Raw genomic sequence first — 15,325 nt, forward strand, 5'->3', positions numbered from 1 at the left:
ATTGGCTGCTTAATTTCGCAGCTTCCACGCCTTCATGGCCCTAGCGGCGCAACAAGACAAAGAATGGGGAAGGACACGAACGCAGCGCTGCGATTGTTTCCCTCTGCCCGGGGTATGGTGGCCTAAAAGGTCCGTAACAACGGTAAATAATTTATATTTTCTCTGCGTGAAGGCTCAATTCCCGTTGATGTGTTTGTTAGTAAAAAAAAAATTGATTTGCAGTGAGATATTCATGCCTGTCGATAAATTATGGTGAACCAATCCGGGACATCTTTTCTATACCTCAGCAAATGATTGTGAGAAAAGAATCGCGTCTATAGTGTCCTTATACAGCTTCAATTTCATGCCTGTCAAGTGGCTCAGAGGTTAAGGCGTTCTTCTGATGAGCCCAAGCTTGCGGGGTCGATGGAGGTCAAGTGGAAAAACACTCGTGTTGTGTGCAAAGATAGTGCGCGCTGTCAACTGTGAACGCCAGTTAAGCCTAAAATAATACCAAGCCTTTCACTGTGACGCCTCATACCCCACGTGCAGATCCGGGACGTTAAACCCCCACTCGTGTCGAACAATTTCCACTTCCTTCATTATACACTGCTCCGACTTTGCTTTTCTGTTTTTGCACGAAGCAGCTCCGGTTGCCACACATGTGTTAAAATAACATTATAAACTGCTTAAGTTGCAGATTGTATGTGAAGGCCATCAATATCCCGACACGTGCTGTTTTTTAAAATCTAGTAATACGGATACTTTTGGTTGGTTGATTTATGGGGTTTAACGTCCCAAAGCGACTAAGGCTATGAGAGACGCCGTAGTGGGGGGCTCCGGAAATTTCGACCACCTGGGGTTCTTTAACGTGCACTGACATCGCACAGTACACGGATACTTTTTCTTGTTTAGTTACAGGGAGCAACAATACGAAGTGCTCATTTAGAGCATGGACGTGGAGAGCCGCTGCTTGTAGGAGTTTTTCGGAATAAACTTAACTCCATTGGCCCCAGTTCGCCTGAAATATAATCATTGCCCACTGAATTTATGTTTTGAGGTGACGCGAGAAGGTAATGGCGATATGGACACCTCTTTAGCCTAACCCATTGAAAATCAAGTAAACCATTTCCAATGTTCAGAAGAGAAGATTGATACTCCATTCCAAGGGGTAGAACTCTTTTGTCTACTTCATTTTAGGCTCCTCAAAAATAAGTAGGTCTTCAAGCATTATAGAAGCAGGGACCCAAGATTTCCGGGCCTTATTTTTTAGTGGTAACTGCGCAAAGGGTCTTATCATACACAAAAATGCAAAAACGCTGGCATCTCGGAGGAAGAACGACGACATCCGGTGTCGTCATTTTGCTGTAAATGCTACTTGAAGAAAACAAAATTAAGAGTAAGAAAAGATAATACAAGTGCTGTCTTGACTCTATGGACGTCCTGGCGAATCAATATCAGGCACATGGAAGAAAACAACGGACTAAAGCATCAATGCAAGCTCAAACACAACACGCGAAAGTACCACACAACCGACATCACTCCGGTAAACCTGAAACGTGAATTCAAGGCAAATCGAATTTTTCATGATTTTCAAGATGAAAACAACACGATTTATCAGTAGCACAAGAAACCTATCATCTCAAGAACAAAATATAAAGTTTTGCCATCAGCCACAAAGCATCGATTGCTGCTATCCGAAAAAAGCTGTTACTTTTCTTTAGAAAAGCTTACAGGTATTGTCTATGAATTTAAAAAGAACGATAATAGTACTAAAAGTAGTGAAAAGAGAAGTTCTTATGATAAACTGATATTGATCACAAAGTGATGATATAACTCCTTTATTGCAAATCTTGATCAAAATACAAACCAGTAATGAACTGGAAATATCTTAAAGGGGTTGTGAAGAGAAAATGAAGCTGCCCGGTTTTAATTTTTACTGCTTCCATAAACATTAGACATGCTGATTCCGAATTATTTCGACTCAATATTGAGTCTTGATTTAATAAAGCCGGTTCGAAATCGCTGCCTTTTGTGCTCATGAAACGACCATGCGGCGCCATCGGCCGGCGCACGCACTACTCGACTACGTCATTTTAAGTTTAGTTTAGTTTATGGGGTTTAACGTCCCAAAGCGACTAAGGCTATGAGAGACGCCTTAGTGGAGGGCTCCGGAAATTTCGACCACCTGGGGTTCTTTAACGTGCACTGACATCGCACAGTACACGGCCCTCTAGAATTTCTCCTCCCAAAAAATTCCAGCCGCCGCGGCCGGGATCGAACCCGCGTCTTTTGGGTCAGCAGCCGAGCACCATAGCCGCTGAGCCACCGCGGCGGCTCGTCATTTTAAGATCTTCAGAAACGTACAGATATCTTCAACTTTCGTTTGCCCTAAAATAATAGCTTTATGAAAAATTCAGAAAGTGAAACAAGGTTTTTCAATTATTTGCACGCGTAATTGCTATCCGTTAAGCGCAGAGCGCCAGCGTCATAATGGCGTGGGGGCGCGTTTCTCGGGGTCGGCCTGTCAGCCTGGATGCCGGCCGCCGGCGTCAGAAAAACACGCTAGTATTATTTGTTCATGTTCATAACAAGCCCTGGGATAGATGAATGCCAAAAATGAATCATTTTTGAGGATCGTTGGCTGATGCCGAGCTGCTGGCAGTATTTAATTCGGCGATAGAAGCAAATTTCATCCCATGACCGATTTATTTGCTGCCTGGTCGCCGCTCGCATAGCTGGCATTTTCTAGCTTTGCTGTTGAAGGCGTCGCGGAAATCCAACTTATATTTATTTTATTATGGGACAGGTTCACAGTTAAAGGGGTGACGAGAGTAGTACCTTTTACAGCGCTGACCAGTTCCGAAGCTCCCTCAGCTGCGGTATCGATAGTATCGATGCGAAACCAGGTAGGCTTAGTGACGACCAGGGCCGCCGGCGAGCCTCGCAGTTCATCGCCCGGCGCGCCCGCAGGCATCGTCGTTGCCGAAAGCTCGGCATGCTGCCACTGCTCGAATATAACAGGAAGCCTTTCTGGTAGCATGCCTGTTTTGTCTTTTCTGGTGCGAATGTGAAATACATCGAGCCTGCAGGCCGGCCGGCAAGCCTGGATCCCGTCCGCTGGCGTCATAAAAATGAGCTAAAGATTTTTCTTCACGTAAATAATTAACTGTGGGAGCAAGAAGTGTGGGAAATAGATCATTTTTGAGGATCGTTGAACAATGCCGAGTTGCTGGTAGAAGCAGCAACTGTAATACGAGCGAATTTCTTGCCACAACCGCCGCTCAGCTGCCGCTGCCCGGCCGTTGCGGTGCGGCTTGCGCGCCTGGCGTCCGCTAGCTCAGCTGTCGAGCGCACCACAGAAATGACCATATTTTTTGTTAAGCAAACAAGAGAAGGGGAATGAGGGGCTCGTTATAAATATGACAGAAGCCAACAGCCACAGAAACCAAGGGGCACAGGGGATTTTTTTTTTAATGTGGTGTTGATCAATTTAGAATATTACTGAATATGTTATCGCTCAATGCTAATTGATTAGAAAAGCAGAAGAAAAAACAACCACATGCCGCCGGTGGGATCCGAACCCACGACCTCCGAATTACGCGTCCGGTGCTCTACCTCTGAGCTACGGCGACGGCTGTCAAATCTTCTGCTTTCGGGGGTATTTATGTTTACAAGTAACCTAACCTTGAGAGTGTTCATCAGCGCCACCCACGTTCATAAGCGGCGGACGTGGAACGTCCTGAGTGACCGCAGGTGTGACGTAGAACGTCATCGAACGAAGAGGGTGGAAGCTGCGTGGGAACCCTCTTATGCTGCCTATGGCGTCAAGGCTGCCAGAACCGAGGCCCTCGCTAAGCAATTAAGCAAACAAGAGAAGGGGAATGAGGGGCTCGTTATAAATATGACAGAAGCCAACAGCCACAGAAACCAAGGGGCACAGGGGATTTTTTTTTTAATGTGGTGTTGATCAATTTAGAATATTACTGAATACGTTATCGCTCAATGCTAATTGATTAGAAAAGCAGAAGAAAAAACAACCACATGCCGCCGGTGGGATCCGAACCCACGACCTCCGAATTACGCGTCCGGTGCTCTACCTCTGAGCTACGGCGACGGCTGTCAAATCTTCTGCTTTCGGGGGTATTTATGTTTACAAGTAACCTAACCTTGAGAGTGTTCATCAGCGCCACCCACGTTCATAAGCGGCGGACGTGGAACGTCCTAAGTGACCGCAGGTGTGACGTAGAACGTCATCGAACGAAGAGGGTGGAAGCTGCGTGGGAACCCTCTTATGCTGCCTATGGCGTCAAGGCTGCCAGAACCGAGGCCCTCGCTAAGCAATTAAGCAAACAAAGAAGGGGAATGAGGGGCTGGTTATAAATATAGGGTAGCTCAGAGGTAGAGCACCGGACGCGTAATTCGGAGGTCGTGGGTTCGGATCCCACCGGCGGCATGTGGTTGTTTTTTCTTCTGCTTTTCTAATCAATTAGCATTGAGCGATAACATATTCAGTAATATTCTAAATTGATCAACACCACATTAAAAAAAAATCCCCTGTGCCCCTTGGTTTCTGTGGCTGTTGGCTTCTGTCATATTTATAACGAGCCCCTCATTCCCCTTCTCTTGTTTGCTTAATTGTTTAGCGAGGGCCTCGGTTCTGGCAGCCTTGACTCCATAGGCAGCATAAGAGGGTTCCCACGCAGCTTCCACCCTCTTCGTTCGATGACGTTCTACGTCACACCTGCGGTCACTCAGGACGTTCCACGTCCGCCGCTTATGAACGTGGGTGGCGCTGATGAACACTCTCAAGGTTAGGTTACTTGTAAACATAAATACCCCCGAAAGCAGAAGATTTGACAGCCGTCGCCGTAGCTCAGAGGTAGAGCACCGGACGCGTAATTCGGAGGTCGTGGGTTCGGATCCCACCGGCTGCATGTGGTTGTTTTTTCTTCTGCTTTTCTAATCAATTAGCATTGAGCGATAACATATTCAGTAATATTCTAAATTGATCAACACCACATTAAAAAAAAATCCCCTGTGCCCCTTGGTTTCTGTGGCTGTTGGCTTGATTTTTTGTTGTGAGACGACGCTGTTGACAGTAAAGCGAAGCCAAAGGCATTTTATTATAACCCAGGCTACTTCCGAAGCGCTGTCCACCGCGGCTTCGATGCGGAACAGGCCTAGCGACGACCAGGGCAGCCAGAGAGCAGTGCAGGTCGTCGCCCGGCGCGCCCGCGTCCAGCGCCGTTGCCGAAAGCGCGCTACGTCGGCAGGCATGCTTTGTCGCCGCCCGAGTACAGCCGGCAGTCTTTCTGATAACATCACTATTTTGTCTTTTCTGGTGCGAACTTCAGTGGCCAAGCAGCGCTCAGGCGCTGGTGTGCGGTGGCAAAGTGTTACACCGGATGTGGGCCGGGCATGAGTCTAGCGGCGCAAAGATGCTTGCCGCTCCGTGTGTCCCTGCTTGCAGTAGGCTGCAGTTCGCAAGCAGCGACTGGTGCGGCGCGCCGGCCAAGTTTTCGCACATGTGTCAGCTTGATAGCTAGCAGACTCCATTCTGAGCAGACGGCGATGCCACATTCGAGTCAATATGCGTGCTGGGACCCCGGTCAACTATGGCTCAACAGGCCTCCCTAAGCCGCCATGTTGTGTTGACGACAGAGGCCTCTGATTGGCTTCTTAAGATGACGTTTGCTGTGAGTTCAGGGGGACGCGCGCTGGGAAACCAAAGTTTAGTTTTTTTCGCTATTCAATCAACCCAGACGATGAAACGAACCAAGGTATAATATAGAATGAAGGGTCAGAATTCCGAATACACACGTCGTTCAAAAATTTCGGAAAACATTTCACGACCCCTTTAATAATAACGGAGTTAAGTAAATGACACCATTTCGTGAAGAAAGAGAAGAGATGGTAAAGAGAGGAAATTTTTGAATTAATAGAAACAACCAAATCAAACTGAATGAACCGAATGCACCTTTACCTTTAAAACGGTGCGGGCTAAGGGATGGATTGATCTAACAAGTGTAACAAGGGATGGATTGATCTAACTTCAGATACTTGGGGGTCCCAAAGGAAGCCAACGTAAGTGATAATCCTACAGTTTACCATATAAACATGGTCTAAGCGAAAATTGCTGCAAATCTTTACTGGAGACCTTCGGTTCAAGGAATTGCAGTCTAAATTCATCAGATGAGGTAGAAAGATTACCACAAGTATTGTACATGGCAGCAAAACAGTATAAATACTAAAGTAATTTAAAACCAAAATTTGAGCGGAAAAGAATAAGGGGAGTGCGATGTTGATATCAAAAGACGATAGGAGAAATAAGATATACATATAATGAAATACGCTACAAAAGGTATTAAACGTACAATGGCAGGATAACATTAGCAAAATAAAAAATTAGAAAACCACATTTAAAGACATAGAAAACCACCGATCGACCATAAGCTTAAAATGCCATTTATTATAGGTAGCGTTACCAAATATAACTAAAAACAAAACGGATTTGCTCCATGAAGCAACGCATTGCATACTGAGTTCTCTGTTTGTAACGCAGACAACCGAATAAGAACGCACATAAACGTAAATGAAGGCTTTAGTGCCTGTAACACTAAAGTAACAGAATTTAATGGTAGAAAGGATGCGAATAAGTACAGAGAGTATGCAAATCAGATACCTTACACATATAGCAAAGTAGATTACGTGATAGAAAACGTGATAAATATTTAGTGGCATTATAATACTTATTCAATTTTTTATTTATCTGTTCTCTGCCGAAGCGAAGCAATTGGAGGCAGACAAAGCATGTCTGTTGACAGGGTCTACACGCTGGCTACAATGCCAGGACCCGATATATATGCGCAACCTTTTCTCAAACATTATATGAGATACTTATGAATATGTTTCACTTTATTAAATTCTTACCTAAAAACAAGACATCATTCAATATACTGGAAGCAATCTAAGATCAGATTATATCTAAAACCCATACCAAGGAGGAAATAGGTACAAAATATAGATGAATAGTATCAACTCTGTTGTTGTATAAGTACTTGCGAATCTCAATAATTGCAAACTCACCCTCCTCTTAAAAAACATAATCTGTTTTCAATGCGACATTAAGAAATTAAACGTAGCACTTCTACACCAATAACTTCAAACTAAATAAAAAGAAAACGAATTGTACAGGCTGAGCTCGACCGTGTGGGGGCAGTGGTTATACCGCTAGACATTACGAACGCATTTACTCCGTCAAATCTTTCCTACTTCCATGTTGACAGTGCATGAAAGAATGGCCAACCAATGTGTGTTCTGATGTATCATGTATATTAGGAATTGTTCCCCTGTATGGATGGATGGATAGGAGCGCCCCCTTTGAAACGGGGTGGTGGCAATTGCAACCATGCTCAGCTTTTCTTTCTTTATTTTTGCTCAACTGTGTTGTCAATTGTCATTAAGATTTGTCATCTTCTTTCCCTACGGTTTCCTACACTTCTAACCTTATGGCACATCTCAGCTTTTCAGCCACCAATCCTGCAATCCCTTTTTGCAAACTTCTACTGCAGATTTATTTACATGACCATTGTTATCTTTAAACCCTAGGGCCTCCGGAAGAGTGACTGTCCCCATTATGCCCCTCCCCATTATGTCCTCCTCTCATTATGCAATACCCTCTATCGAGTGCCTGGAGGGGTAGTTTGAATAAAGAAATTGGCAGTGGTTTATCTTTTGTTAAACCTGGAGGATTGCGAAAGCAACGAGGAGAGAGAGAGAGGCGATGGAGAGCGCGCGGCAGCGGCGGCGGCCCCGGCATGCTAGCTATGCGCCGCTACTGCGCATGCGCAACTGGCGAGCGCGGCGGCGGCACCTCTGAGTCACCCGCACAGCGACGGCAGCGGCGCGCCAGCTGTGCGCCGCGTGACGTCACTGCTCCTCGCGCATGCGCAGTAAGGCCTTTCGTCAGCTCCGCGAAATGGCTCGGCGACTCGCGTAGTGTTGCTTTCGCAACAAAAATATGCCTACTCCTTGTAAATGCGGTCTCATACTTTTTCAAAATTATTTGAGAACGCAGAGGAACATTGTCAGTGGGAATCGTCTTTGAATTATTGCTTCATAGTTCGTGTTTAAAAGGTTAACGTAACCTATGTCCACTGTACGCGCTTGTGCGTATTTTCATCAGAAAGAATGCCGCTTGAAATCAGAACAATGTTTGCGAGAATGTCTCGGCTTGCGCACCAGTCTTATTCGGGCCACCTTGATAAAGTCGCGTCAGGGAAGGTAGTACACGATTTATTAGGTAAAGGGATCTGTATGGTGGTGGAATATCTGCGACTTCTCGGAACCGGCCCCAGTCAATGCCACGGATCTCACTTGAGGTCACCAGTTTTTTCGAGTGGTGATGCACAGTCTCATAAAAGAAAGATGTGAATCCAGGTTCTCTAAATAGACATTCCTGATGCCGTTGATATTTTCTTACCTTTTGAGGCGTTTTTATACTGCTGCAACCAAAGCGCATAAAGTTCCCACGTGCAAAGCCCAGAAAAGCGATTAATAAATAACTAGGCGTTCACCACAGCGCATGCGCTCACCAATCGACGGTTTTGCACAGGGCTGGCTTATTCATCACTGCTCAGTCGGATCGTGGGCCGAGCTTCGCAGTTGTATTACATCCGGGGCTCCTGTCTTGCTCGCGTGCACCAATCACTTGTAGATGGTTTGTCTTCTTGCTTCGCTTTGTTCCGTTTGTTCTTCATTGCACTGCCAAGGGCTATGCGTACTTTCACGCAGCGTTTTTGGTGGAAACGGTAAATACGTTTGCTTCAGGTAAAAATGAGCACGGGACAGTCATGTGGATGGAGCGCCACTCGTAAACCCATCTGGAGCATACGCATGCCAGCACGAAATGGGAAAGCCCGGTCCTTGCCCCAGGCATGCTCGATGCAGACCATCCTTTCGTCCCACTTAACTGCTGCTTCTTTACAGCTGGCACACGGCGGACAATAATATAAGACCTTCTAGCGCAATTTGTGATGCACTGAAATAGCGTGTTGCCTGTAATTTAAGATATTTACGAAAAACTGTGGGCATGAAACAAAAAAAAACGCGTTTATGGAGACTTCATATTGACGGCGACGAACAACATGTGTGCAGCCCATCGCGCTGTTCACCTTGAACTAAAATGATGGCGCGGCGAAGCCATCGATCGGCCTCTACACAGTAAAGAACGCTTTCAGTGACGTCGTCCTCGTGTATTTCCACGCGTAGTTGGTGTCTGATTTAGGGTATAAAAGGTCTCTTAGTTCCTGGCAACAGACAAAGTGTGCTCATCCTACCGTTCTCGTCTCCGTCAACCTCGCTCTTCGGTCAAGCAACACAGCCATGGTCTCGACTCATGCCCTAGTCGCCCTTCTGGTCTCCGCAGCCATGACTTCTGCATCCGCTTCAACGTCGAGTAAGCAGATATCCAAATTTTCGTCTCTTCCTTTTTTTCACCCCAACCATAACCTTTTAAGACTCTTCTTGCCATTTGTGTTGAAGAAAGTATTTGCTTTTCGTTTGAAGAATCTTTTATAGAATAACTATAGCGCTGCCTTTAGCGCCAAATCACTTCCGTTATGTTCAGGTGTGGTGCAGCCAGTAGTGAAAACATTTGTTGGCTCCCTTGCGTTCGCGTGATATGTAGTCGAAAGCCTTGCGTATGTCAACTGTTACTAAGGCTTTGACCTGCGCAGCGTCTGGAGCATTTGTGTTAAAGAAGTTGTGTTGAAGGAGGAGGAAAAGGTCTTGGGTGGAGAGTGCTCGGCCAAAGCCAATGAAAGTGGGGGGGAGATAGTCGGTGGCCTGAAGATGGGAAGTGAGGCGGGCAAGCACCATGTGCTCCATGAGCTTGCCCGCGCAGGAGGTGAGGGAAATAGGACGGAGGTTATTGATGGTGGAGGGTTTATTGGGTTTCGGTATGAATGAGACCAGGGATGATGTCCAGTCCACTGGCAGGGTGCCAGAAGTCCAGGCGTCGTTAATGACAGTAAGAAGAAATGTTTGGGTTTTGGGAGGAAGGTTCTTGAGAGTTGTGTGTGTGATCTTATCTGCACCGGGGGCAGAGTGTGTGTTACAACGTGTGAGTGCTTTGTCAAGTTCTGTGTGCGTGAAGACGACGTCTAGTGCGGGAAGGACTGGGCCATGATATGGTGAGTTTAAAGAGGATTGTGAGGGTGGGAAATAAAGTTGTTGGAGGTTAGTGAAAACGTCTGTTGGAGTATGGGAGGCGAAGAGGTGTTCGAGAGTGGGTGTGGGATGAATTTGAGGTCCGAGAAGGGAGCGGAGAAGGTACCATGATGATTTTTGATGTAAAGTTCCATCTAAGCGGTCGCATGTTCGTGTTCAGTGCTCGGTGTCGGGTGTCTTGCAGTGGGAGATAATGTTGTTGCAGAGTGCTTGTATCCTGTCGCGGAGCTGTGTGGTTGTGTATCTAATGCGCGTTGGAGACGTTTACTCCGCTTCCACAGTCGTAGAAGGTGAGGATCAGGGTTGTCACGGGGGGTAGGATTGAAAATTTCACCACATCCTCACCATACTAGCTGACACGCAATGCGGACACATGTACAACTACATAAGAGCTTTCCTCTCCTACCGCTCCGCTCGTATCCGCTATCTCGACAAACTGACTCACCCCATTCCACTCACTCATGGCACTCCACAGGGTACCGTCCTCTCTCCCATTCTATTTAACCTAGGCATGGTCCCGCTCGCCCGGGCCCTAGCCGATATTCCCAACCTTCATTTCCTCTTCTATGCAGACGACCTCACCTTGTGGGTCACCACTGGCTCACCGGGAGAGGTCAAAACTACACTCCAACAGGCACTTAACACCATTTCCTCACACCACTCCCAAGCGGGCCTGGAACCCGCTCCGGAGAAATCAGAACTTCTACTCATAACACGCAGTAAATATCAACGTACGATGAACCCCTCAATCTCCCTCACCCTAGCCGGACAACGCATCCCCCGTGTCGACTCTTGTCGCATTCTGGGTATGCCACTGACCTCAAACACTTTCACCTCTGCCTTCAATCAGTCCATACGCACATGCCACTCAATCACACACATACTCCATCGCGTAGTCTTGAAACATGCCGGCCTCTCCTAGACACATGCCAGCCGCCTTGCTCAAGCGCTGGCTCTGAACAAATTCCTGTACTACATACCTTACTGCCCACTTACAAGTACAGAGCAAGACAAACTGATCCGGGCCCTCAATACGCTATACAAAGCAACGCTAGGACTCCCCCTCAGACTTCTACAGACACCATGTACAGAACAGGCCTTTTCCATCCCCTTCAAGCCCTCCTTAACCTGCACCGAGAGATACAAATCATCCGCCTGTCCAGTTCATCAGCTGGGCGGTGGATACTATCACAGACTCCCTACGCACCCATCTCTTTCCCAGAACCACCGCAGTCTCCGATCTACCCCCCTAACCTCCGCCTCGCACCCATTCCACGCAACATGTCCGCCCACACACACGCAGGCCGCCGCCAGGCATACGCATACAACCACAAGCCACCCTTGGACGCTGCGGCGGTGGCCTACACAGACGCCTGTCTCACGGAAACCGCGGGCTCCACAGCAGCCTTGTTCCTCCACCCTTGCCTCTCTACAACCAGCACTCACACAACCGGTCCATACACCTCCCAACCTTCCACGCTCGCTCTAGAAATACACGGGACCGCCGAAGCCATCACACACTTTGCCACCCTAACCCCCGCCCCCCAATACGTTGTCTATACAGAGTCGCAGCCAGCTCTGCGTGCCTTCTATGAAAGAGCCCTCCCTTTCCCTACCCGATCGGCCTTAGATGCCGCCCTCTTAGCATTAAGCCCATGACCGGTGACCCTTCGGTGGATCCATGGTCACATGGACATCCCCGGCAATGAGCTGGCTCACCAGCTTGCCAGCGAAACTATACACCGGGCGCCGGGGATCCCATGGACGAGCCCACTGACGGAGCAGGCGGTCAGGGCTTACAGACACACTGTCGACGAATACTACACGCAGCAAGAATTGAATTAGCTGATTTACCACCACCACACCCATCCTTATCGATCCGTGAAGCTCGCATTCTTCGCCGAATACAGTTTAATCTCCTACGTACACCAGCCAAACTTTATCAGTACCGGCACACTTACACACCTCAGTGCCCAAACTGTCCACACACACATGCACACATAGAACACTGCCTTACACAGTGCCCCGTAGCCTTCCAGTCCCCGCCTATCCTTTCCCACCTCCCCCACCGTGGCCTATCTGGCTTGCCTCCCGGGACCTGAACCTGCAACGCGCACTCGTCACCTTGGCTCAGGACCTATTGAACGCCTAACATAAAGGCTGTTAATATAAAGTCTCACACCACCAACACAACCCTTGCGTTCCGAAATAGCACCCAAAATGGGAGATAAAAGATTAGTCTCCAGAGGGCAGCAAACCAAAGACGACTCGGTTTCTTTCCCGTGTGTTCAAACAGTTTCAGTTCAATGATGTCTATGCTATAAACCTTATTTCTTTTCTTAACTGTCAATCTTTCCTTTCGACAATAAGGAAACAATCACTTTGCTGACCCTTGCACGCCAAGTTTGAGTGTCGACGCTTTTGTATAAGCACATCTTGTCGACAGCAGAAGCTGGCGACAACGGAAAGTTGGGGCTAGTTAGTGATGCTTGAAAAAAAAAAATCAAAGCATACAAAATAGAGGAAGCGCAAATGACGGGGGGAACTGGCGGCAGACTGTTTGGCATATTCTACCACAGCTTCCGGTGTTTAAAAACCAACAAGTTCTAGCTTTCGGCGGCGTTTTCAAGTATTACGTGTGAGATATATTTACACTCGTGCGGCGGCTCAAGTTCGAATTTTCCCCGCGACTAAACCATCACATCTTTTGGGAAAGCGCGAACTCATTTCTTCGTATTATCTTTTCAGCCTCCTGCATAAATATCGCCATCAACAATATACTCAAGATCGGAAATGTAAGTAGCATACTGATGCGGTGTGCGCGTTGCTCTGATTCGATAATATTAAACAGAAATTCTCTTTAGCCTACTTAACGGAGGAATATAAGCAGCACACCCATATCTTCACCGATGGTTTAACTACTAAAGAAACCTCTTCTTGTGGCCTTTATGTGCCCTCAACAGGCCATGCCCTTTCTTACCGGCTGCAGCGGAGGACATCCTCTACGACAGCTGAGCTTCACGGCATTAAGGAAGCTGTTTCTTGCATCCTGCGCCGAACCGCCGGCCGTTGGGTTATCTTCACCGATTCAAAAGCATCTCTGCAGATTCTGGTCAACCTGCTGAAGAAGACGAATCACCAGCCAGTTTTCCTGGACATCGGGTATCTACATCATTTAGCTATTGCCGCAGGCCACTGCATAACATTTCAGTGGGTACCCGCTCACTGTGGCATTCAGGCTAATGAAAAAGCAGATGAAGCGGCCCGTAAGGGCCATCAACATCGGAGATACATTCGAACTTTCTTCACGAAGTCTGATGCGTCCCAAATGGCTAAAAGTTTTGCTTCCGAAGAAACGTATCGGCTTTGGAGTTTGCCGACACATCAGTACCAATTTCTTCACTCAATCGACCCACATCTTAGATCAAGACTCTCACCCAGACTTCCTCGACATTTGGAAACACTTTATCATCGACTTCCTCTGAACGCTGCATATACAAACGGATTGCGATACCGTTTTGGACAAATGAACAGTCCGCATTGTAACAACTGTGCCTCGATAGAAACTGTGGAACATATCTTGCTTGAGTGCCCTGCGTATGCTAACGAGCGTGCGTACTATGAACATTGCATGCAGAAGCTCGGCCCAGTGCCCCTAACAATGGACAAAGTTTTAGGTCCCTTAGCCTGCTTCAGGCAACAGAGACTTGCAATTAACTTTCTATTTACATATTTAAAAGACATTGGACATCTCGATAAGCTTTAAATTCACTTGCACGTTACCTTCATGCATTCTTCATGCAGTGAACTTCGTCAGCCCATTTGTCGGACTATGCACTCCATCATTCCATAGGTTACATCAATACTCGCCATTGCATCCTTAATACCCATTTCATGGCCGCATTTTATCTTCGTATTTTTTTACCTCTTCCACACTGCTCTTCTTCTGTCTTTATCTCCCAAATTCCCCTCCCTACGCAGTGTAGCATGCCAGCGATTTTTTAACGCCGGCTAAATTATCTGTATTTCATTAGAGAGTCTCTCTCTCTCTCTCTTAGTAGCAATTAAACTACCCGCACATTTTCTTGCTTGTTTATGGGGAGAAGTGGAAAAACTTCGCCAGGTTTGTGAGACAGAAGGCGGTATCATTAGCGTATACGTGGAAAAGCACACGTTAAAACATGAATTGCTCGAAGAAGAAAAGGAAGAAAAAGAAAAAAGCAACAAAAGGGAAAAGTAAATATACGTGGATATTTCTGAGGATATTTACAATGTAAAAACGAAGGGACAGAGATTACTATTAAGGTCCGTAATTACTGTTAGTATGTCCGAGGCACAGCTAGCAACAACGAGTTGTGTCCATCACGCCTAACTGTAAGCGCGAGATTAACCTGGTAGGACGTGTTATCACAAAAATGCCTCAAGTGGGGCTTGGATGTTCTATTTTTTTTCTTCCAATTTTGAGGCACTGGAAGAAACACTGCCTTTAAAAGTTTTTGGTTCTTTTTATCTCTTTTAGTGCGTCGGCACCTCTACAAACTTCTGCGGGAGTAGAATTGTAAGTTTTTCAATTTCAGTCCGGCAATTCTCCGAGCTATCTCCGCGTTCTTTAAACTTGTGATTTGCTTCCAAAGTGCTGACTTTTTACTCAGTCGTTCGGCCAGTCGGCCGGTTGGTCGGCCAATCAATCAATCAATCAATCAATCAATCAATCAATCAATCAATCAATCAATCAATCAATCAATCAATCAATCAATCAATCAATCAATCAATCAATCAATCAATCAATCAATCAATCAATCAATCAATCAATCAATCAATCAATCAATCAATCAATCAATCAATCAATCAATCAATCAATCAATCAATCAATCAATCAATCAATCAATCAATCAATCAATCAATCAATCAATCAATCAATCAATCAATCAATCAATCAATCAATCAATCGATCGATCGATCAATCAATCAATCAATCAATCAATCAATCAATCAATCAATCAATCAATCAATCAATCAATCAATCAATCAATCAGTTAATCAATCAATCAATCAATCAATCAATGATCTTTCTTGTTCTCAAATAACAGGGCTACCCGCAGTTGAGATAGTA

General features: G+C 46.3%; 1 protein-coding gene across 1 annotated transcript in view; it reads left to right on the plus strand.

Moving 5' to 3' along the window:
- The first annotated feature begins 9,366 nt into the window (after nt 1-9,366).
- The window catches only part of LOC149348048 (uncharacterized), a 35,631-nt gene continuing 29,672 nt past the window's right edge, over nt 9,367-15,325 (plus strand). The window contains exons 1-4 of the mRNA XM_089541671.1: nt 9,367-9,439; nt 9,704-9,805; nt 12,961-13,007; nt 14,732-14,770. Coding sequence (XP_089397797.1) covers nt 9,367-9,439; nt 9,704-9,805; nt 12,961-13,007; nt 14,732-14,770 — 261 coding nt within the window. The remainder of the gene's footprint in view (nt 9,440-9,703; nt 9,806-12,960; nt 13,008-14,731; nt 14,771-15,325) is intronic.

Source organism: Amblyomma mixtum, chromosome 4, assembly GCF_055824585.1.
Source record: "Amblyomma mixtum isolate Tamu chromosome 4, ASM5582458v1, whole genome shotgun sequence".
NCBI classification, from domain to species: domain Eukaryota; kingdom Metazoa; phylum Arthropoda; class Arachnida; order Ixodida; family Ixodidae; genus Amblyomma; species Amblyomma mixtum.